This window comes from Rhinoraja longicauda, chromosome 3, assembly GCF_053455715.1.
Source record: "Rhinoraja longicauda isolate Sanriku21f chromosome 3, sRhiLon1.1, whole genome shotgun sequence".
Taxonomy (NCBI): domain Eukaryota; kingdom Metazoa; phylum Chordata; class Chondrichthyes; order Rajiformes; family Arhynchobatidae; genus Rhinoraja; species Rhinoraja longicauda.
In genome coordinates, this window is record NC_135955.1 from 13,064,228 (window position 1) to 13,085,982 (window position 21,755).

Consider the following 21,755-nt stretch of genomic DNA (forward strand, 5'->3'; position numbering starts at 1 on the left):
AAAAGATGAACAAGCTGCATGGAAGTTGTGAGAGTGTCGGCAAATGGGGCTAGCTTAGTATGGCAACTTGTTCAGCAGGGACAAGGTGGGTCAAAGGGCTTGTTTCTATGAAGTACAGCTCTATGACTTTCGATAACTTTAATGGGGTGAGTGTGGATGGATAAAAAAGCTGGCTTGGGTGTGGTGGTGGCAGAAGGGCCAGCTTCTGTGCTGTACAAGTCTGACTCTAAAATATTGGAGTCGAGGGAAAGAATTTCTGAAATACACTCAAGGGAGTTTCACTGACAAGTACATCCCAGGGAATTGATGCCATGGAATGAGAATGGCTTGAGAGGAAACCTGATTAAAACTAATTATCCTGTCACAAGGTATAGATTAGTCAAGAAGAAAGGCAAGTACAACATTCAAATCTCAAGAGGAATGAGGACAAATCTAACAAGGGTAAAACAGAATCTGAGATGGCCAGGAGAAATTGCTTTGGAACAATGGCAAATCTCTGAAGAAGAGAATTAGTAACTGGCTGATGTGCACTGCAGCTTCCAGTCTCTAAATGCCAGAGACCTTTCCATTGGGTCACGTCCCTGTGACAACTTGCATGCCACAGCCCTTCTTCCTTGAAGGATGTCGCGCATCAACGCGCATCAACATCTTTCAACTCAAGTGAGTCAGGCGTGTTTAATTGCATATGTACTGACAATGGAACAATGAAATGCTGCATTACAGGCCTGTAAAAACAATACTCATAAAATCATTTTTTAAATCAATAAATTAATGACCCCTATACTAGTGCAAAAATCTCAAAGTCCTAAGTACAACCAGAGACAGTTCATAGTTTAGTTAGTGTTGTGTAGTGTTCAAGGGCCTCATAGTTGTCGGCAAGAAGCACAATGTTAACGAAACATTTAGACAGGTTAGATTAAGTTCAGAGGGATACAGGCCAAAGGCAGGCAGGTGGGATTAGTGTAGATGGGGTATTTTAGTTGGAGTGGGCAAGTTGGGTCGAAGGGGCTGTTTCCACTCAGTATGACTCTATGACCCGAAGCTATTCTTGAATCTGGTGGTCACGGTTTTCAAACTCCTATACGTTCTTCCTGATGGCAGGAGTGAAATGAGAGCTTGGCCAGGGTGCGCGTGGGTCTTTGACGATGCTGGCTGCCTTTTTGCGGTAGCATCTCCTATAGATCCCTTCATAATGGGGAAGTCATTACCCATGATGGACCAAGCAGTGTCCACCTCAGGGCTGGAGTGGGGAGTCAAGTCATCCTTGCCCCGAAAGTCCTGCCAAAGAAATAGGAGAATAGAATTTGCGATGCATATGTTAAATGCTATTACATGGCCTTATGTCAAGTAGAAAAAGTCAGCTTGACATATAAATTGTTTGAAATTGTTCTAATTTCCTTGTCGAGTTCTGACACGATCTGCGGCTAGAGTTTATCACCCTCTTTCCAGAATTGTGAGTTACATGGGAATTATATTAGAATTACAGTACAACAGCAGGCTGTTTGTCCTCGTTCCACCTTAGCCTCCTCCACTCTCGGAACGTAGTTCCAACTGGCAGGGAAGATAAATAAATGGGTCAGAAATGTAATAAATCCAGTGAGGATTTCTGGAGAAATTATTTCACCCAGTCAGTAGCTGAACTCTGGAACACACTGCCGTTGGAAGTAGCTGAGACAAATGTCATTGGGAGAAACGATCAGATAAAGTGAGAAGACATATTTCGTAGATAGACCAAAGCATTTCACAGCTAGAAGCATTTTTTTAAAGAAAGTTACTGTTATAATGTAAGGATAGAAAGAAGTCCATGTGTGTGCTCAAGCAGTGTAATAATTGACTTTGAGGGATAGCTGGATGAATATGACAAGAAGGTGGCACAGTGGCTCAGCTGGTAGAGCTGCTGCCTCCCAGCGCCAGAGACCCACGTTCAATTCTGACCTCAAGTGCTGCCTATTTGAAGTTTTCACGTTCTCCCTGTGACTGCGTGGGTTTTCTCCGGGTGCTCCGGTTTCCTCCCACATTCCAGGTTTTGTAGGTTAATTGGCTTGTTTAAATTGCCCCTGTTGCGTAAGACGGGATAATGCGGGTGATCGTTGGTCAGTGTGGACTCTGAGCCGAAGGGCCTGTTTCCACGCTGTATCTCTAAACATCATTATCTGCTGCAAATACTTTGCGATATTTGCTGAAACCAAATGAACGAATGGATTTGCATTGTAATCCTTGTTGCTTCCCTTGGCCGAAGTCTCACTGTTGTTTTCTTCCTGTGATTCAGATTCCAAGCAGCACGTACAATCCTCCGAAAGAGAAAGAGATGCTGGAAAAAATCACGAAGAAGAATCACCTAGCAGCCGAGGTTTGGATGTTCATTTACTTTGTCTCACTGATTTATAATGTTGCCAGTCGTGGGAGAGTCTAGGACCAGAGGTCAAAGCCTCAGAATAAAAGAGAATAGAGATGAGGAGGAATTTCTTTAGCCAGAGGGAGGTGAATTTGTGGATTTCATTGCCATAGACAGCAGTGGAGGCCGAGTCATTGGGTATTTTTAAAGCGGAAATTGATAGGTTCTTGATAAGTAAGGGCGTCAAAGGTTTCAGGGAGAAGGCAGGAGAAAGAGGTTGAGAGGGAAAAACAGATCAGTCTCGATCGAATGGTGGCGCAGGTGCGATGGGCTGAGTGACCTAATTCTGCTCCTACGACTTATTCCTCTTTCTCCTTCCTTTGCTGAATGCATCACCTGATTGTTGGGTTATGCAGACCAGGTAGATCAGAGAACACTTGAAATACTCTGCAGTGGAGCTGAGGGGATCATCACTGGACGATGACAAAAGGTCATCGACCTGAAACATTAACTCTTTCTGTGATTCAATGATACTTTATTGTCACATGTACATAGGTGCAGTGATTTTCTTTGTTTTGCATACAACCTTGTCAAATCATATTATAGATAATCGCAATCATAGATAGGAACAAAAGTGCGACAATTGGAATGTAAGACTAGTAGACTTCACTGAGGCGTAACGCAAAGAGTCGCCGTGTTTCTGGTGCCAACTTTTTCCCTTCAAGTTTCAAAGTTCTTGATCCCACAGAGTCTTATCTTGGCTTTAAAGGCCCATTGTCCTGGCGGTGGTCGGTGTTGCAGGGGTTAATCTGGCCTGACGATGCTGTGGGTGTCCTCCACCGCTGCTCTGCCTCTCCATGCTGCTATCCATTGTCCGTGGATGCTGTCTGACCAGCCGTGTATTTCCAGCATTGCAGCTTGCTGGCAAACAGGATTAAATTAGATTAGAAGCATAGAAACATAGAATAGGTGCAGGTGTAGGCCGTTCGGCCCTTCGAGCCAGCACCGCATGCTATATGATCATGGTTGATCATCTAAAATCAGTACCCCATTCCTGCTTTTCCCCATATCCCTTGATTCCTTTAGCCCTAAGAACTAAATCTAACTCTCTCTTGAAAACATCCAGTGAATTGGCCTCCACTGCCTTCTGTGGCAGAGAATTCCACAGATTCATAACTCGCTGGGTGAAGAAGTTTTTTTCTCATCTCAGTCCTAAATGGCCTACCCCTTATTCTTAAACTGTGACCCATGGTTCTGGACTCGCCCAACATCGGAAACATTTTTCCTGCATCTAGCCTGTCCAATCCTTTAAGAATTTTATGTTTCTATAAGATCCCTTCTCATCTTTCTAAATTCCAGTGAATACAAGCCCAGTCGACCCATTCTTTCATCATATGTCATCCCGGGAATTAACCTGGTGAACCTACGCTGCACTCTCTCAATAGCAATAATGCCCGTCTTCAAATTAGGAGACCAAAATTGCACACAATACTCCAGGTGCGGTCTCACCAGGGCCCTGTACAACTGCAGTCGGACCTCCTTGCTCTGAAACTCTCATCCTCCCGCAATGAAGGCCAACATGCCATTATCTTTATTCACTGCGTACTGTACCTGCGTGTTTACTTTCAGTGACTGATGTACAAGCACACCCAGGTCTCGTTGCACCTCCCCTTTTCCTGATCTGACCCCATTCAGATAATAATCTGCCATCCTGTTCTTGCCACCAAAGTGGATAACCTCACATTTATCCACATTATACTGCATCTGCCATGCAACTGCCCACTCACCTAATCTATCCAAATCAACCTGCAGCCTCATAGCATCCTCCTCGCAGCTCACACTGCCACCCAGCTTTGTGTCATCCACAAACTTGGAGATGTCACATTTAATTCCCTCGTCTAAATCGTTAATATATATTGTAAATAACTGGGGTCCCAGCTCCGTTGCGGCACCCCACTAGTCACTGCCTGTCATTCTGAAATTGACCCGTTAATTCCTACTCTTTGCTTCCTGTCTGCCAACCAGTTCTCTATCCATGTCAATACCCTACCCCTAATACCATGCGCTCTAATTTTGCACACTAATCCCTTGTGTGGGACCTTGTCAAGGCTTTTTGAAAGTCCAGATACACCACATCCACTTATTCATTCTACTTGTTACATCCTCAAAAATTTCCAAAAGATTACTCAAGCATGATTTCCCCTTTATAAATCCATGCTGACTTTGACCGATCCTGTCACTGCTTTCCAAATGCACTGCTATTACATCTTTAATAATAGACTCAAGCATCTTCCCCACTACCGATGTCAGACTAACTGGCCTATAATTCCCCATTTTCTCTCTCCCTCCTTTCTTAATAAGTAGGGTTACATTGGCTACCCTCCAGTCCACAGTAACTGATCCTGAGTCGAGAGAACATTGAAAAATGATCACCAATGCATCCACGATTTCTAGGGCCACCCCCTTGAGTACTCTGGGATGCAGACCATCAGGTCCTGGGGATTTATCTGCCTTCAGTCCCAACAGTTTACCAAACACCATTTCCTGACTAATGTGGATTCCCTTCAGTTCCTCCCTCCCACTAGATCCTCAGTCCCCCAGTATTTCTGGGAGATTGTTTGTGTCTTCCTTAGTGAAGACAGAACCAAAGTACTTGTTTAACTGTTCTTCCATTTCATTGTTTCCCATTATTAATTCATCTGTCTCTGATTGTAAGGGACCTATACTTGCCTTCACTCATCTTTTTCTTTTTACATATCTAAAGAAGCTTTTAGTCAGTTTTTATATTCCCCTAAAGCTTTCTTTCATGAGCCGAAGATCAATTAGCCAGAGGGTGGTAAATCTGTGGAATTCATTGCCACAGATTGCTGCTTAATGTTCAGCATTGGCATGGTGGGCTGAAGGGCCTGTTCATACATTGTATGACATCAAGACATTTTTGTCAGTCTTTATTATTCAAAGGCAAACTTGGACCTTGAGTAATGGCCGTAGTACTAACTGCACGGGCATCAAACCCAAACACAGTCCATACCTGGGCTAATATCCATGACACTGGAGTTTCTTCCAAGGCTCACTGAATAGAAATAAGGGGCAAGAACCATAGTTGAAGTTCCCTTCCCGAACTCCTTGGTTTGAGGTTAATGTTGGTGCTCCCTGCCAGCAGGAACAATTGGATTAGCATTCGCCATGAAACACCAGAAATGGCACAAGGTATATATTGACCAAACACACGGGGAAATATTGTCTGAACCTATTTTCAACGCCAAATTATTGAGCTGCATGATTGGGGAGCAGAGTGCTTGAGGTTGGCTTTGAGTTGAACCTCATTGACATCGCTGGATTCCCACCCTGCAATAATGTTGCAGGAAATCCTTGGGTGTAGGCTGAGACCCAATCTAGATAACTGGGGAAACCCAGCCGATGAACAGAGTGAGGAGTACTTCAAATGCTAATCAAGTGAAGAAGAAATGCTAAATGAAAATCAATAAACAACAAATGCTGGACATCTGCACTAAAAATAGCAAAAGCTGGAAAACCTCAGCAGGTAAGGCAGCATCTATGGAGACAGAGAGAGACTGAATTAATGTTCAAGTCATTTGGACTGGGACTGGAACAATGATGTCCCTGCTGCAGTTTTAAAGATACATTAAATGCAACAACAGGATAAATAAATTGTAATAATCAATAATACAATAAATTATCAGTAATACTTGTTAACCAGAACATAATAGTGCAAACCGAAGATCAATTAGCCAGAGGGTGGTAAATCTGTGGAATTAATTGCCACAGATAGCTGTGAAGGCTAAGTCATGGGTATTTTTAAAGTGGAGATTGACAGATTCTTCATGGGGAAGGGTGTCAAGTAAAGCTATGGGGCGAAGGCTGGAGAATGGGATTGAGAGGGAAAGATAGATCAGCCATGATTGAATGGCAGAGTAGACTCGATGGGCTGAATGGCCTAATTCTGCTCCTATAACTTAGAAACTTATGAACTAACCTTTATCCAAACTAGAAAAGTATGGCTGTGGGTTCTCCTTAATGATCCACATTCCATAGATCAGCCACAAGAAAACACTCTGATCCTAGCCCTAACCCTGATCATGTTGAAGTGAGATCAGCTCGTTCAAATTGAGACACCAGGAACTGTAGATCCTGGAATCTTGTGCAAAACAAGGACTGGAGGAACTCAGCGGGTTAGGCAGCATCTGCGGAGGGAAGAGTCCCGACCCAAAGCATCACCTAACCATTCCCTCCACAGCTGCTGCCTGACCAGCTGAGTTACTCCAGCCGGCTGTGTTTTGCTCAGTTCTTTCAAATTTAGCCCCAGTTCCTCAATGAGAAAATAAATGAATGTTAGTACATTTTAGCAGACAAAATGTAATAAAAAGGAACTGCAGATGCTGTTTCTTTCCCCAAGATAGACATAAACAATGCTGGAGTAACTCAGTGGGTCAGGCGGCATCTCTCGAAACATGGATAGGTGATGTTTCTGATGGGGACTCTTCCCGACCTGCAACGTCACCTATCCATATTCCCCAGAGATGCTGCCTAACCTGCTGGATTACTCCAGCATTGTGTGTCTACGATTTAGCAGAGCCTATTCAGAAGAGATCTGGACCTTGGCACTATTATAGCACCAGCAGTTCCCTGCAAATCACTCTTACATGTTCTCATTAATGTCACCAACTGCTCCTTCTACAGAAAGCCTGCTCCAAGTGGGCATGTGTTGCTGTTTATGTCTGGCTGGAGTGTTAATTTATGAAGAGCGCAGATGGTTGTGTCATGATTAATTTGATACTGTTTATCAATCTGGGTATTGCATTGCCACTGCAAAGAATTGCATAAAAATTATAAATTGGAAATGTCCTGTTGAACCCGAGCAGCCTGGCATTTAGAACATAGAACAATATAGTACAGGAACAGGCCCTTCAGCCCCCATTCTCTGTCAGATATGATGTCAAGTTAAACTCCTCTGCTCTGCTTGCACATGATCCATATCCCTCCATCCCCTGTATATCCATGTGTCTGTTTAAACGCCTCTTGCATGTTACCATCATATGTGCCTCCACCACCACCCCTGGCAGCACGTTACTCTCTGTGTAAAAGAAAAACTTGCCCTGCATTCCACCTTTAAATTTACCCACTCTGACCTTCAACCTATGCCCACCAATTCTTGGTGTTTCCACCCTTGGAAGAAGGTTCCTACTATCACCCCTATCTTCGCCTCCCAAAATTAACCAGTCCTCTTATCCCCATTATCCAGAGTAATGCCCACTCTGTTTAATTTACAGATGCAGCTTGGTAACAGGTCCTTCGGCCCGAGTCCACGCTGACCATCACATTAGTTCTATATTATCCCAGTTTCTCATCCACTCACTCCACAATAGGGGCAATTTACAGAGGTGAATTAACCTACAAACATACATGTCTTTGGGATATGGAAGGAATATATAAATATATAGGTAGATATAAATGACCAACTCATGGGTTGGTGTGTAAGTTTGCTGCTTATACCAAAATTAGAGGAATTGCAGACAGTGAGGATGCTGTCAGACGATAGAGCGGGATATAGGTCTGCTGCACAAATGGGTGGAGAAATAGCAGATGGAGTTTAACCTGACCTGAGCTCGTGTGAGGTGTTGCACTTTGGGAGGTTGAATGGAATGGAAAGAATATGGCAAGACCATGAACAACATTGATGTGCAAAGTGATCTTGGGGTCCAAGTTCATAGCCTGCTGAAGGTGGCAGCACAAGTAGATAGGGTGGTAAAGCAGGCATATGGTAAGGTTGTCTTCATTGCTAGGGACATTGAATACAAGAGTTGGGAAGTCATGATGTAGCTTTATGGGAGTTTGGTTAGGCTGCATTTGGAATATTGCATGCAGTTCTGGTCGCCCCATTACAGGAAGGATGTGGAGGATTTGGAGAGGGTGCAGAGGAGGTTTACCAGAATGCTGCCTGGATTAGATTGATTCAGATAGAGAGAGAAGTTGGATAGACTTGGATTGTTTTCTCTGTCAGAGGTTGAGGGGAGATGATAGAAGTATATAAAATGGTGAGAGGCATAGATAGGGTAGACGAAAACAGCACTTTTATCCCAGGACGGAAATGTCAACACCAGAGGGCATAGTTATAAGGTGAGAGGGGGAAAGTTTAATCAAGATGTACGGGGCAAGTTTTTTACACAGAGAGCACTGGGGGTCTGGAACATATTGCCAGAGATGGTGGTGTAGGCAGATACGACAGTGGCATTTCAGAAGCTTTTAGATAAGCCCGTGGAGGCACGGGTAACAGAGGGATATGGATCATGTACAGGCATTTGAGATCATTTTAACTTGGCATCATGTTCTGCACAGACATTGTGGGCCGAAGGGCCCGTTCCTGTGCGGTACTTTTCTATCTTTTGTTCTATGAAACTGGAGCACCCAAAGGAAACCCACGCAGCCAAAGGGAGAATGTACCGACTCCACACAGACAACACCTGAGGTCTGGAAGGAATCCAGGTCTCTGGTGCTGTGAGGCAGCAACCCTACCTGCTGTGCTACCCTGCCACTCTCCCTAAATGTAACTTTCACAGCTTCCACAGAATACAGGCCTTTGAATTACCTATCCAGTAATTGAATTGCTGCACTACCACCTTCCTCTAATTCTCTTCATCTTATTTTCCCCTCTAAATGGTCTCATTTTCAAACACAGCTTGAAGGTGTCATAACTCTCCAGGTTCAGAAATAGATGCCGTTTGTTTGACAGGTTTGTCGTGGAAAGATGTCACAAGGCACAAGCTGTAAAGAACATTTTCCTCCACTCTACCCTCCACGTCTCACATGTAGTTTCCATGTGGTATCCTATTCAACATTCCTTCACTCACCATCTTATTTCTCTCTGCTCAGTCCCGATCTTTCATTGTTAAAGATCCTCCCCCAACACTCCCAGCTATTCAATGGCATCTTAATCTTCTTTATTAACTCAGAAACAGCCCGATTACCCTCATTCTTGCCAACTGCAGGCACTGTTGTGGATCCGTCTGCAGTGACAGACAGTGCTCTGATGAAGCATGCGTGGGATAAGCCAGCTCAGTCACAGAGCCTCACACAGTAAGATTGAAAATCACATTCGCCTCATACTTTGGCTTCTGACACATGCCTCTCATGGATGAATATTCAGCCAACTAAAGCACATGTTCGCTAGACTGCAGGATATGAAGAATCGCGTCGCACATTACTGGCTCTTGAGTTCTTCGTCAATCCGTGCTTCACACCTTGCTAGTAACATTCTCATTAAGTCTGAGTTGTCTCGCAGAGGCCTGTGATCAGTTCCAAACAGCCAAATCCAATTTTACACAAGTATAACTTTAAATTACAAGGGCAATCTTGTGACAGGATGCTGCAATCTTTCCAAATCGCTCCATTCAGCACATTTTCTCTGTCATCGCCAATGCACAAGATAATCTGTAGAATGGTAAAACTGCAATTTTCATTTATTTAGTTTAGTTTAGTTTATTGTCGCGTGTACTGAGGTACAGTGGGAGGCCTTTTGTTGCACGCTAACCAGTCAGCGGAAACACACTACATGATTACAATTAAGCCGTCCACAATGTACAGATACAGGATAAATGGAATAAAGTTTTGTGCAGGATAAAGTCCAGCAAAGTCTGATTAAAGATAGTCTGGAGGTCTCTAATGAGGTAGATCGTCTGATTTATGTGTGGGGCAATTTATTTTTTAAGCCGACAGTGGTGGGTGCCTGGAACATGCTGCCAGGGGTGGAGGTGGAGGCAGGTATGATAGTGACATGCAAGAGACTTTAGTATAAGCACATGGATATGCAGGAAATGGAGGGATATGGATTATGTGCAAGCAGATAAGGGTTAGTCTTAATGTTTGGCATTGACATTGAGGGTCAAAAGACCTGATCCTGTGCTGTATAGTAAACCCGTGTTTACTGTACAGCACTTAAAGGTTGCTTGGTTGGCTGGAGTTAATGTGTGTCAAAACCAGCCTCTCAAAGCACTTCATGATAGTGGATGTCAGGGCCCACTGGACATCGTCATTAAGACATGAGATCTTGCTTTTATTTGGCACCAGGATGATAGTGGTCTTCTTGAAGCAGGTGGGTACCAGAATGGCGCAGGGAAAAGTGAGAGGAGAGACGTGGATTATGTGCAGGAGGATAAGGGTTGGTCTTGGCATTATGTTCAGCACAGACATTGTGCTGCACTGTTCCATGTATAAAGATTGCAGTAATTTTGGTCATGGTATTTAATTACAATATTAGTTTCTCTATTTTGTTACATATCCAGATACACCAAAATAAAACCCAGCCTTTTACTGATTGGATTTATGTGCCCCTAATGTCTCCAAGGGAAGTGAAGCAGGCCTTATAATCTGGCCATTAAAAGAGGGTCTCCGATTGTAATATTTTCAGCCCTAAACACACTAATAGCTGCCTTGTGATCAGTTGGAGGTTAATGATCCTATTACACTGCCTGCAAATGCCTAAATCTTTTAGTAGGGTTAAGGTAGGTCTGATAAGCGAGCAGCTGAAAGATGATCCTATTCTTGTCATTTTAGGATGCACTTTCCTTTAGTTTAGTTTAGCATGGAATTTGTCTTTCCTACAGATAAATATGCACGTTACACCTTTTTTGGTATGATGGTGGGAAGTCTGGTCTATGTGACAGACCTGGCTCCATCTAAAACTTTTTCAGTCAGAGAGTTGTAAATCTGTGGAATTCTCTGCCTCAGAAGGCAGTGGGGGCCAGTTCTCTGAACTCATTCAAGAGAGAGCTAGATAGAGCTCTTAAGGATAGCAGAGTCAGGGGGTATGGGGAGAAGGCAGGAACGGGGTACTGATTGAGAATGATCAGCCATGATCATATTGAATGGTGGTGCTGGTTCGATGGGCAGAATGGACTCCTCCTGCACCTATTGTCTATTGTCTATAACTCTGCAATTTCCTGCAATCTTGGTCCTTTCAGCCTTTATGGGGTTTGGTGGAGATTCTCCATCGTAATCATTTCACGGGTAAGTTATTAGTCTTCCAAGTGTGTACAGGTGGAATATCACAGTCAATTGCTCAGTTGTATTGTGAGCATGGTGTGAAGGATTGTCTGTCACAACTCTGCTTGATTACACCATTGGTCATTCATGGCCGCTGCTCTCAGATCTTTTTCTGAAAAATCTACTGTGGTGCCAGCTCTTTCCAATCCCTTTGTTCATGGGACAATCCCTATCCAACACCATTCACCATCTTGCCCCGTCAGGTTGTCACAATAGTTTCATTTAGTTTGGAGAATCAGTGCGGAAACAGGCCCTTCGGCCCACCTAGTCCACACTGACCAGCGATCCCCGCACATCAACACTATCCTACACATAATTTACACATACACCAAACCAATTAACCTACAGACCTGTACGTCTTTGGAGTGTTAGTGGAAACTGAAGATCTCGGAGAAAACCCACGCAGGTCACGGGGAGAACGAACAAACTCCTTACAGACAGCACCCGTTGTCAGGATCGAACCCGGGTCTCCGGCGCTGCAAGTGCTGTAAAGCAGCAACTCTACCGCTGCGCCACCGTGCTGCCCAATAGTTCACACATCGCACTCAGTAATTTGATGAAATAGCTGTCAACTCAAAAGAAACGTGTAGGAAGGAACTGCAGATGCTGGTTTAAACCAAAGATAGACTCTAAAAGAAGGGTCTCGACCTGAAATGTCACCCATTCCTTCTCTCCAAAGATGCTGCCTGTCCCGCTGAGTTACTCCAGCTTTTTGTGTTTATCTTTCTTTAACTCTAGAGAAACATTGGCTTCCAGCCACATCTGTTAGCCTTGCCACTTCTGTTATTAGCTTTGACTTTAAACTTTAGACTTTAAGAGATACAGCGTGAAATAGGCCCTTCAGCCCACCGAGTTCACGCTGACCAGCGATCACCTTGTACACTTACCTACACACACATGGGATTAATTTTTAAAACTTACCGAAGTCCATTAACCTACAAACCTGTACGTCTTTGGAGTGTGGGGGCAAACCTGAGCACCCAGGAGAAAACCCACGCGGTCATGGGGAGAACGTTCAATCTCTATGCAGACAGCACCCTTGGTCAGGATCAAACCCAAATAGGCAACAATTCTACCGTTGGGCCACTGCGCCACCCCTTATTTTCCTTTTGCTGGTTTTGAGTTGAGGGGTGTCATTCATCTATGTTGGTCTCTTCTTCCTGTACTTCTCTGAAGATAGGAATATCAACTGCTCTATTTTTTTACATAAGCAAGTCTCATGGAAACCTTCAAAACTATTAGTATTACTGGATAGAGTAGATGCAAGAAGTAAGATCTGATGGTGGGGAGTCCAGGACTTGGCTCATAGTCTAAGCATCAGGGGTAAAAGTGTGTGCAATTCTTGACCATCGAAGGCATTTGAAACCAACACATTATATATCTTGACGGAGTTGATACCATTCTAAGGGCTAGAGAAATTAGGGGATATGGGAAGGAAATTGGAACAAAATAGTGAATTTATGGCCGAGTTAAGATTCTACATTTTTAATAACATTGTACTTTAAGGGTATAATATGGCGCTGGAAATGTGGCAACACTTGTGTACTGCTTCAGTGTAATCTACTCTTCTTACTTATTCTTGTATTTAAGTATGATTGTGCCTATGTGTAAGATTTTTACTGAATTATATGCAAATTCTGCACAGCCAGCACCTGAGGTCAGGATTGAGTCTCTGGCTCTGTCAGACAGCGGCTCCACCAGTTGTGCCACTGTGCCGCCCTTATGTTCGGCACAGACGCCGTGGGCCAAACTCCAAAGGACCTGTTCCTATAACTGGACTATTGTATGTTCTATGTTCATTGTTAAAGCAGAGGCATTGTGTTTCTCTTTTTGTTCGTCGTATTTTAGTCACTTTGAACTAGTGTTTGAGAATTATGTGCTGGTTAGAAATCAACTCTTGCTTCCTCGTTCTGAGCAAGGTGAACAATTTATGGTGAGAATGGAGGTGACTAATATAAACTGAGCACTTACAAGTCTCTGATAATGAATCATGAATGACACTTTCTTCTATCCTAGGAACACCTCCTGCAAGCTAACACTGACCTGTGCCGATGTGCCATCCCAGTGGAGTCCAGAGACAAAAGGGTACTTATTGTTCGATATGTTTTGTTCATAATGTGGAACATATACATCTTTGCCGTGAAGGTAATCTGAAAGCAGTTGGGCAAAAAACAAATGCGGGCAGAACTCAGCGGGTCAGGCAGTATCTGTGGAGGAAAATGTACATACAACGTTTAGTTTAAAGATACAGCATGGAAATAGGCCCTTCAAGCCATTGAGTCCGCGACAACCATCGATCACCCATTCACACTAGTTCTGTGTTATTCCACATTCTCATCCACTGCCAAGACACGAGGGGTTTACAGAGCAATTAACCTTAGTTTTATTTTTAGAGATTTAGTTAAAGAGAAACACCATGGAAGCAGGCCCTTCAGCCCACCAAATCCCTGCTGATCGTCGATCACCTGTTCACACTAGATCTATGTTATCCCATTTTACACACTGCGGGCAATTCGCAGAGGCCAATTAACCTACAAACCTGCGCGTCTTTGGGATGTGGGAGGAAACTGAAGCACCAGGAGGAAACCCACATGCAAAATCCGCACTCAAACAGCACCCAAAGTTAGGATCAATCCTGCATTTCTGGTGCTGTGAGGCTGCGGCTCCACCAACTGTGCCACTGTGGGTCAGGAAGTCTGAAGAAGGTTCCTGACTTGAAATGTTTCTTGTCCATATCCCCCCACAGATGCTGCATGGCCCGCTGACTTCCTCTGGCACTTTGTTTTTTGCTCAAGATATGGAATCAACATTGGGTCAAATGCCTGGAGTGAGGCTTGAACTCCCAACCTGACTTGGGATGGGAGTGGTACCCTGAGTTAAGCTGACTTGGGATGGGAGTGGTACCCTGAGTTAAGCTGACTGAATTACAGAGATTCACAGGTTAATGTCAGCCGGTTTTAAAGACTGAGACAAAAAAAATCATGTGCTGTAAACTAAATCTTCTGTCTTTGTGTATGTTTCTCTCTTTTTATCTTCAGCAAATAAAATAATAGTTCTGTTAGTTTATTTACTACAGTGATAAATTAGCTGCTTCTGAATTTGATCACTGGTTACAGATTTAAATCCCGGGCTGTATTTCACCACACCTCCTGGAGCACAACTCATTGTCATGGTCTGTTTCATGGTCTACAGATCATGCAGCCTGAACTCAACACTGCAGAGAATGTGAAAGAGGCATCTTAAAGAGTGAAACACAACGTGCTGGAGCAACTCCATGGGTTAGGCAACATCTGTGGAGGGAATAGGCAGGCGACGTTTCGGGACCGGACTTATTGTAGTGGGGGAGAGAAAGCTGGAAAAGAGAGGTTGGGGCAGGACAAAGGCTGGCAAGTGATAGGTGCATACAGGTGAGGGGAGGTTGGATTGGCGGATGGGTGGAGTAACTGACAAAGGAGACAAAAAGGTGTTGGCTAAGGGGAGGAGGAGTGAAATATAAAGCCAGAGGGTGGGGTACAGATGGAAGGGGACAGTGGGGAGGAGAGAGAGGGGAAATAAAAGGGAAATTCGGGACTCAGAGGTGGGAGATGAGTGTACAAAGGAATGCAATGGAGCAGGTTGACTGGGAGCAGGCGGGAGATAGTGGGAGAGATGAAGCGGGCAGGAAAAATAGTGGGGGTAGTGTGGGAAAGTACTTGAAATTGGAGAATTGAAATTGAACTGGGTGGGAGAGTGGACAGGGAAGTGGCAGGTGGAACACAGCGTAGCAAAGTGTGGAGTCATGCATTTTGGTAGTAGGAATAAAGGCTAGTTTCCAAATTGGAGTTGCAAAGGAACTTGGGTGTGCTGGTGCAGGATTCCCAAAAAGTTAATTTGCAAGTCAAATCGGTAGTAAGGAAGGCAAATGCAATGGTCCTTATTTCAAGAGGACGGGAATACAAAAACAGGGATGTAATGCTGAGGCTTTATAAGGTGCTGGTCAGGCCGAATTTGGAGTATTGTGAGCAGTCGTGGGCCCCATATCTGAGGAAGGATGTGCTGGCTCTGGAGAGGGTCCAGAGGAGGTTTACGAGAATGATCCCAGGAATGATTGGGTTACTGTACAGTATGATGAGCGTTTAATGGTACTGGGCCTGTTACTCGCTGAAGTCGAGAAGGATGAGGGGGAACCTCATTGAAACTTACCAAATAGTGAAAGGCATGGATAGAGTGGATGTGGAGAGGATGTTTCCACCAGTGAGGGAGTCTAGGACGAGAGGCCATGGCCTCAGAATAAAAGGACGTATCTATAGGAAGGAGATTGGGAGGAATTTCTTTAATCAGATGTGGTGAATCTGTGGAATCTCCAATCACTTATGAACTTAGGAACTTAAGAATTCAACATTCATACCACTGTGTTGTAAGCTACCCAAGCAGAATATGATCTGCTGTTCCTCTAGTTTGCATGTGGCCTCACTCTGGTAATAGAGGAGGCCCAGGACAGAAAGGTCAGTGTGAGAATGAGAAAGGGAATTTGTGTTGTGCTCAAGATTCCAGTGTCTGCAGTTCCTTGCGTCTCCTGAAGGAGTGTTTGAGTAAAATGGCCGTCCTGGTCTGGAGGCTGTGCGGGGGCTGTGCGGGTCGGTCGCCTCGTTAGGGGTCAAGCTGCCTGTCCGTGGGCGTGGGGGGGAGAGAGTGGAAGTTTTGTTGCCTTCCATCACAGTGAGGGGGTGTTTGGACTCACTGTGATGGATGTTTGTCTTGGGGTCGTGTGTCCTGTGTACTTTTTTCTTTTTTTTGTTGTGTTTTGTGACTGCTGAAATTTCGTTCGGTACTTGTACCGAATGACAATAAAGTTCTATTGGAGTGTTTGAGCTATAGAGTGAGGCTAGGTTTGGCCCACGTCTCACGAAATCTTTCCTATCTATGTACCTCTCCAAACCTCTTTTAAATGTTGTAATTCTACCTGCCTCAACTACCTCCTCTGGCAGCTCGTTCCATATAGCCACAACCCTCTGAGTGAAACAATTGCCTCTCATGTTCTTATTTAATCTTGCCCCTCTTACCTTAAACCTATGTCCTCTGGTTCTTGATTCTCCTATCCTTGGAAAAAAACTGTGTATTCACATTTACGTAATTAGTTTAATATTGCATGCATGGTATGCATGTGTTTGTTTTATGAAATCTCAACATTTAACACAAAATGTTTAGCAGTGATGCATTGGTAAGGATATAATCCCATTTATGGATCCATCGGAAGCAATGTATCTTTCACATTCTGCCTTTTAATTATACATTGATGCAAGGGATACAATCCGACAGGGTAACAGTGTGACCCTTTTAAAAGTCTATTCCTACCACCTACACAAGTGAATTATAGTCACATTATGCTGAAGTGTGTTGGCAGTGTGTTCTCTTTTCGGTTGCTATAGTTACTTACATGTCTCACTTTGCAACCCCCCACAGCGAATTATTTCTGAAATTCTGAAGGAAAAAGAGTCCAAGATGAAGCGGACACCTTCAAAAGCACAGCAAGTCCCTCAACAGATGGTAAGTTGTCACGGGTATGGTAAAACAGGTAATGGAAGTGTACACAAGGATGGAGATTGATTACGGATGGTGCTTTGTTAAGTTCTGCAGCATCAACAGCAACAGGACATAAGAAGCTTTGAACTAGCAGATTTATTCCAATTCCGACCATAAATGTGGAGCCCTGGGCCACAGCCTCCTCTGACCACATGATTTATTTACATAACTACATGGAAATACAGAGAGTGATTCAGTTAAATCAACAGATAAACCAGTAACATATGAACATTTTTGCTGCGAATGCTCAAATATTGTAGATCTCTGGCTACTCAACTTGAAAGATCTGCATTGAATTTTACTGAGCAAAACACAAAGCGCTGGAGGATCTCAGTAGGTCAGGCAGCATCTGTGGAGGGATTGGCAGACTGTGTTTCAGGATCCTTTTAATTCATATTAAATATTTAACGTGTACTTGAAGGGACATGCCTTGTAATTCCATAGACCAAATATTGGCAGGTGTGATTAGAGTCATGGAGAATTATAGAGTCAAGCAGCGTGGAAACAGGTCCTGCAGCCCAACTTGCCCACACCGACCAACATGTCCCATCTACACAAGTTCCACCTGCCTGCATTTGGCTTAAATCCCTCTTAACCTGTCCTATCCATTTACCTGTCCAAATGTTTCTTAAATGTTGTGATAGTACCTGCCTCAACTACCTCCTATGGCAGCTCGTTCCATACACTCACCACCCTTTGCGTAAAAAAGCTACCCCTCAGGTTCCTATTAAATCTCCCCCCTCCTCACCTTTAACCTATGTCCTCTGGTTCTCCCCTACTCTGGGCAAGGAACTCTGTGCTTCCACCCAATCTATTCCTCTCGTGATTTTATAAACCTCTATAAGATCATTCCTCATCCTCCAGCGCTCCAAGGAATAGAGTCCTGGCCTGCTCAACCTCTCCCTTTAGCTCAGGCCCTCGAGTCCTGGCAACATCCCCTTTCCAGCTTGACACCATCTTTCCTATAACATGGTGCCCAGAATTGAACATTTATACTCTAGATGCAGCCTTACCAGCATCTTAGATAACTGCAACATGACCTCCCAACTTTTAAACGCAATAGTATATGAAGAATAATGAAGGCCAATGTACCAAAAGCCTTTTTCACCACTATCTAACTGCGGTGCCACTTTCAAGGAACCATGCACCTGCACTGCTAGATGTCTCTGCTTTACAACACTCCCAAGAGCCCTATCATTCACTGTCTAGGTCCTGCCCATGTTCGTCTTCCCAAAATGTGAAACCTCACATTTCTCTGCATCAAATGCCATCAACCATTTCTCAACCCACTTGCCCAACTGATCAAGATTCTGTTGCAATTTTTGATAATTCTCTTCACCACCCACTTTAGGCTGTCACATTTTTGGTTAGCACATTTAAATAATTTTTGAGAAAATGTTCACGTTAAATTTGCCACCATAAATTCGCATTCAAGTACAATGAATACTTCCAGGCCTTCCCCATCACTCCCAACTCTCTGCTAAACGCAGTGTTGGAGTAACTCAACGGTTCACACAGCATTGGTGGAGGGAATGGACAGACAATATTTTGGGTCAGAACCCTTCTTTGGACTGATTGGAGTAGGGAGGAGACGGCTTGAAAAGAGAGGTAGGGTCGGGGCAAAGCCTGGCAAGTGATGGGTGCATATAGGTGAGGTGGACACAAGGAACAGCAGATGCTGGAATCTTGCATGGGGCATGAAGTGTTGCAGTGTAAGCGGGTTGGCCAGCATCTCTGGAGGACACAGATGGGTGATGTTTCAGGTTGGGACCCTTCGTCAAACATCTTCAGGTGGGGATGGGGGTGTCGATGGGCAGATGGATGGAGTAAAGCGACGAAGGCTGGAGATGAAAAGGAGACAAAAGTGTGTCGGACAAGGAGGGGCGAGGAGGAGTGAAATGTAAAGTCAGAGGGAGGAATATAGTTGGAAGGAGACTGGGGAGGGGGAGGGGGGAAGAAAGATTGGGGATAAAAGGGAAATTAAGGGGTCTAGATGGGAAATTACTGAATGGAGGGAAAGGAGCAGAGTGATTGGGACAGGATATCTTTCCCCTCCCACCCCTCCTCCTCCTTATGTCTTGCTCAAGATTCCAGCATCTACAGTTCCTTGTGTCTCTGCACTGAAATTTGTTACACTAAAGGAAAGTTACCAGGAGCTTCTACCAGCTGACACACCTTTCGGTGTTCTGAGGGGTGGTTCACCTTCACGACTCCCTATTCTTGCCCTGTTCCAACCTTCTCACCACACGGTGAGCACACACTAAACAGGGCAACACAGTGCTGCAACTAGTAGAGCCATTGGCTCACTGCGCCAGAGGCCCAAGTTCAATCTTGACCCCGGGTGCTGCCTGTGTGGAGTTTGCACATTCTCCCTGTTGCTGCATGAGTTTCCCCCCACATCCCAAATCCGTGCAGGTTTGTAGGTCAATTAGCCTCGTAAATTGCCCCAATGCAAAGGGAGAGTGTAGAACTAGTGAGTTTTCCAAACTGGGAAAAAGATTCTGACTATCTACCTCTCATAATTTTATGTGCTTCTATCGGTCTTTCGTCAAACTCAGGCATTCCACAGAAAACATTCCAAGTCTGTCTAACCTCTGCTTGAAGCTAACACCCTCTAATCAAGGCATCATTCTGGTAAACCTCTGCACCCTTTCCAAAGCCACCACATCCTTCCTGTAATGGGGTGACCAGAACTGCACGCAATACTCTAAATGCGGCCTAACCAAAGCCTTACAATGCTGTATCATGACTTCCTGACCTTTGATCTCAATGCCCCAACAGATGAAGGTCAGGCATAGCCTTCTGTGGAAGGAATGGTAAGGGAGAAAAGATGGAATTCATGTTATCTAAATAGGGAGAGATCGTAGACCTCTGAGACACTGAGTGATTTAAGTGTTTAGTTTTTAGTTTAGGTTAGAGAAACAGGCCCCGTCGGCCCACCGAGCCCGCAACGACCAGTGATCCCCGCACACTAACACTATACTACACACACTAGGGGCAATTTACATTTATACCAAGCTAATTAACCTACAAGCCAGTACGTTTTTGGAGTGTGGAAGGAAACCAAAGATCTCGGGGGAAACCCACGCGGTCACGGGGAGATGTACAAACTCCATACAGACAACACCCATAGTCGGGATCGAACCCGGGTCTCCGGCGCTGCAAGCGCTGTAAGGCAGCAACTCTACTGCTGTGCCACTGTGCTGCCCTGTTGTAGTACATTATTTGGTGAAGGCTGCAGAGCTGATGCAACAAGTTATCAGGCATATAACAGAGTTCACATTTATTGCTCAAGTAATTGAATACAAAAGCACAAGAGGTATTGTATTGAATACAAATGCACAAAAGATATTTTTAGGTCTTTGATTATATGGGGAGGTTGTGATTCAATTAGATAAGGCATTGGTGAGACTACATTTGGACAATTGTGTACATTTTGGTATCGTAATTAAGAAAGAATGCCGTTGTCTTGGAAGCAGCTCAGATAAGGATTACAAGCCTGATTCCTGTAAAGGGCGTGGAAAGCTCGGACAGGTTTGGTATGTATCGCTGGTGTTTGGGAGAGTGACAGGCCGCTCAATAGAAACCCAAAAGGTCTTCAGAGGTCTTAACAGGTGGGATGTGGGGAGGATATTTCTTTTTGTGGGATAATCAGAATTATGAATCACGGTTTCAGAAAGAAAGGGTTCACCCATTTAAGACAAATATTTTTAGGTCTCAGAGCCATGGGTCATTGGAACTCACTCTTCAAGGAAGTTAAAGGTGATCTTAAAATATTTTTCCTCTGAAGCTGGATAATCGAATGATTATTATAGGGGAGACTGCAATCAGAGGAGGTTGCCAAGACATCAGACATGACCAGACTAGTTGGCAGAACAGAATGCTCTTGACCCGTTGCACAAATGTTCATCATTGACATTTGCAAAGGTTTAAAACACTTCTAAAAGGAAGAATACTGTGTTTATTTAAAAAAACAAGACATTAGTGCCAAAATAAAGAGAGAAAATGCACAAGGGTCCATTGTTGTGCAAGAAGTGGATAGTATTGTTCGTTGTTGAGGTAGAATTGGGGTTGTGTGGGTTAGTTCAAGAACATGATGGCTGGCGGAAAGTCACTGTTCCTGAACCTGGTGATGTGGGACCTCAGGCTTTTGTACCTCCTGTCTGACGGCATCAACGACAAGAGGGCACGGCCCGGATGGTTGGGATCCACGATGCAAAATGCCACCTTCTTGGGGCAGTGCCTCATGTAGATGCTTTTGATGGTGTGCAAGGCTGTGCCCATGATGGATCAGAGTCCACCATTCTCTGCAACCTCTTGCGTTTCTGTGCGTGGGAATTGCCCCACCAGGCTGTGGTGCAACCAGACAGGATAATCTGTTCGAGAATTCGATGAGGTGCTGAATATCCTTAATCTCATAAAAAAAGTAGACATCAAGGATGAATCGCACCCCTGTCACTTCCTCCTCTCCCCTCTCCGATCAGGCAAATAGTATAGAAGAGTGAAAACGCACACCTCCAGATTCAGGGACCGTTTTTTCCCAGGTGTTATCAGGCAACTGAACCATCCTATCAACAACTAGAGAGCAGTCCTGAGCTGCTATCCACCTCATTGCAGCCCCCTCAGACTATCCTTGATTGGACTTTACTAAACATTATTCCATGTGTCATGTGTCAAGTATCAGTACATTGTGGATGGCACGATTGTAATCATGTCTAGTCTTTCCACTGACTGGTTAGCATGCAACAAAAGCTTTTCACTGCACCTTGGCACATGTGACGATAAACTAAACTAATCT

General features: G+C 44.3%; 1 protein-coding gene across 3 annotated transcripts in view; it reads left to right on the forward strand.

Moving 5' to 3' along the window:
• Positions 1 to 21,755, forward strand: part of cfap99 (cilia and flagella associated protein 99) — a 77,749-nt gene that overhangs the window by 28,804 nt on the left and 27,190 nt on the right. For all 3 annotated transcript variants that reach the window (XM_078431878.1, XM_078431870.1, XM_078431861.1), the window contains exons 7-9: positions 2,270 to 2,350; positions 13,412 to 13,480; positions 16,838 to 16,921. In XM_078431878.1, coding sequence (XP_078288004.1) covers positions 2,270 to 2,350; positions 13,412 to 13,480; positions 16,838 to 16,921 — 234 coding nt within the window. The remainder of the gene's footprint in view (positions 1 to 2,269; positions 2,351 to 13,411; positions 13,481 to 16,837; positions 16,922 to 21,755) is intronic.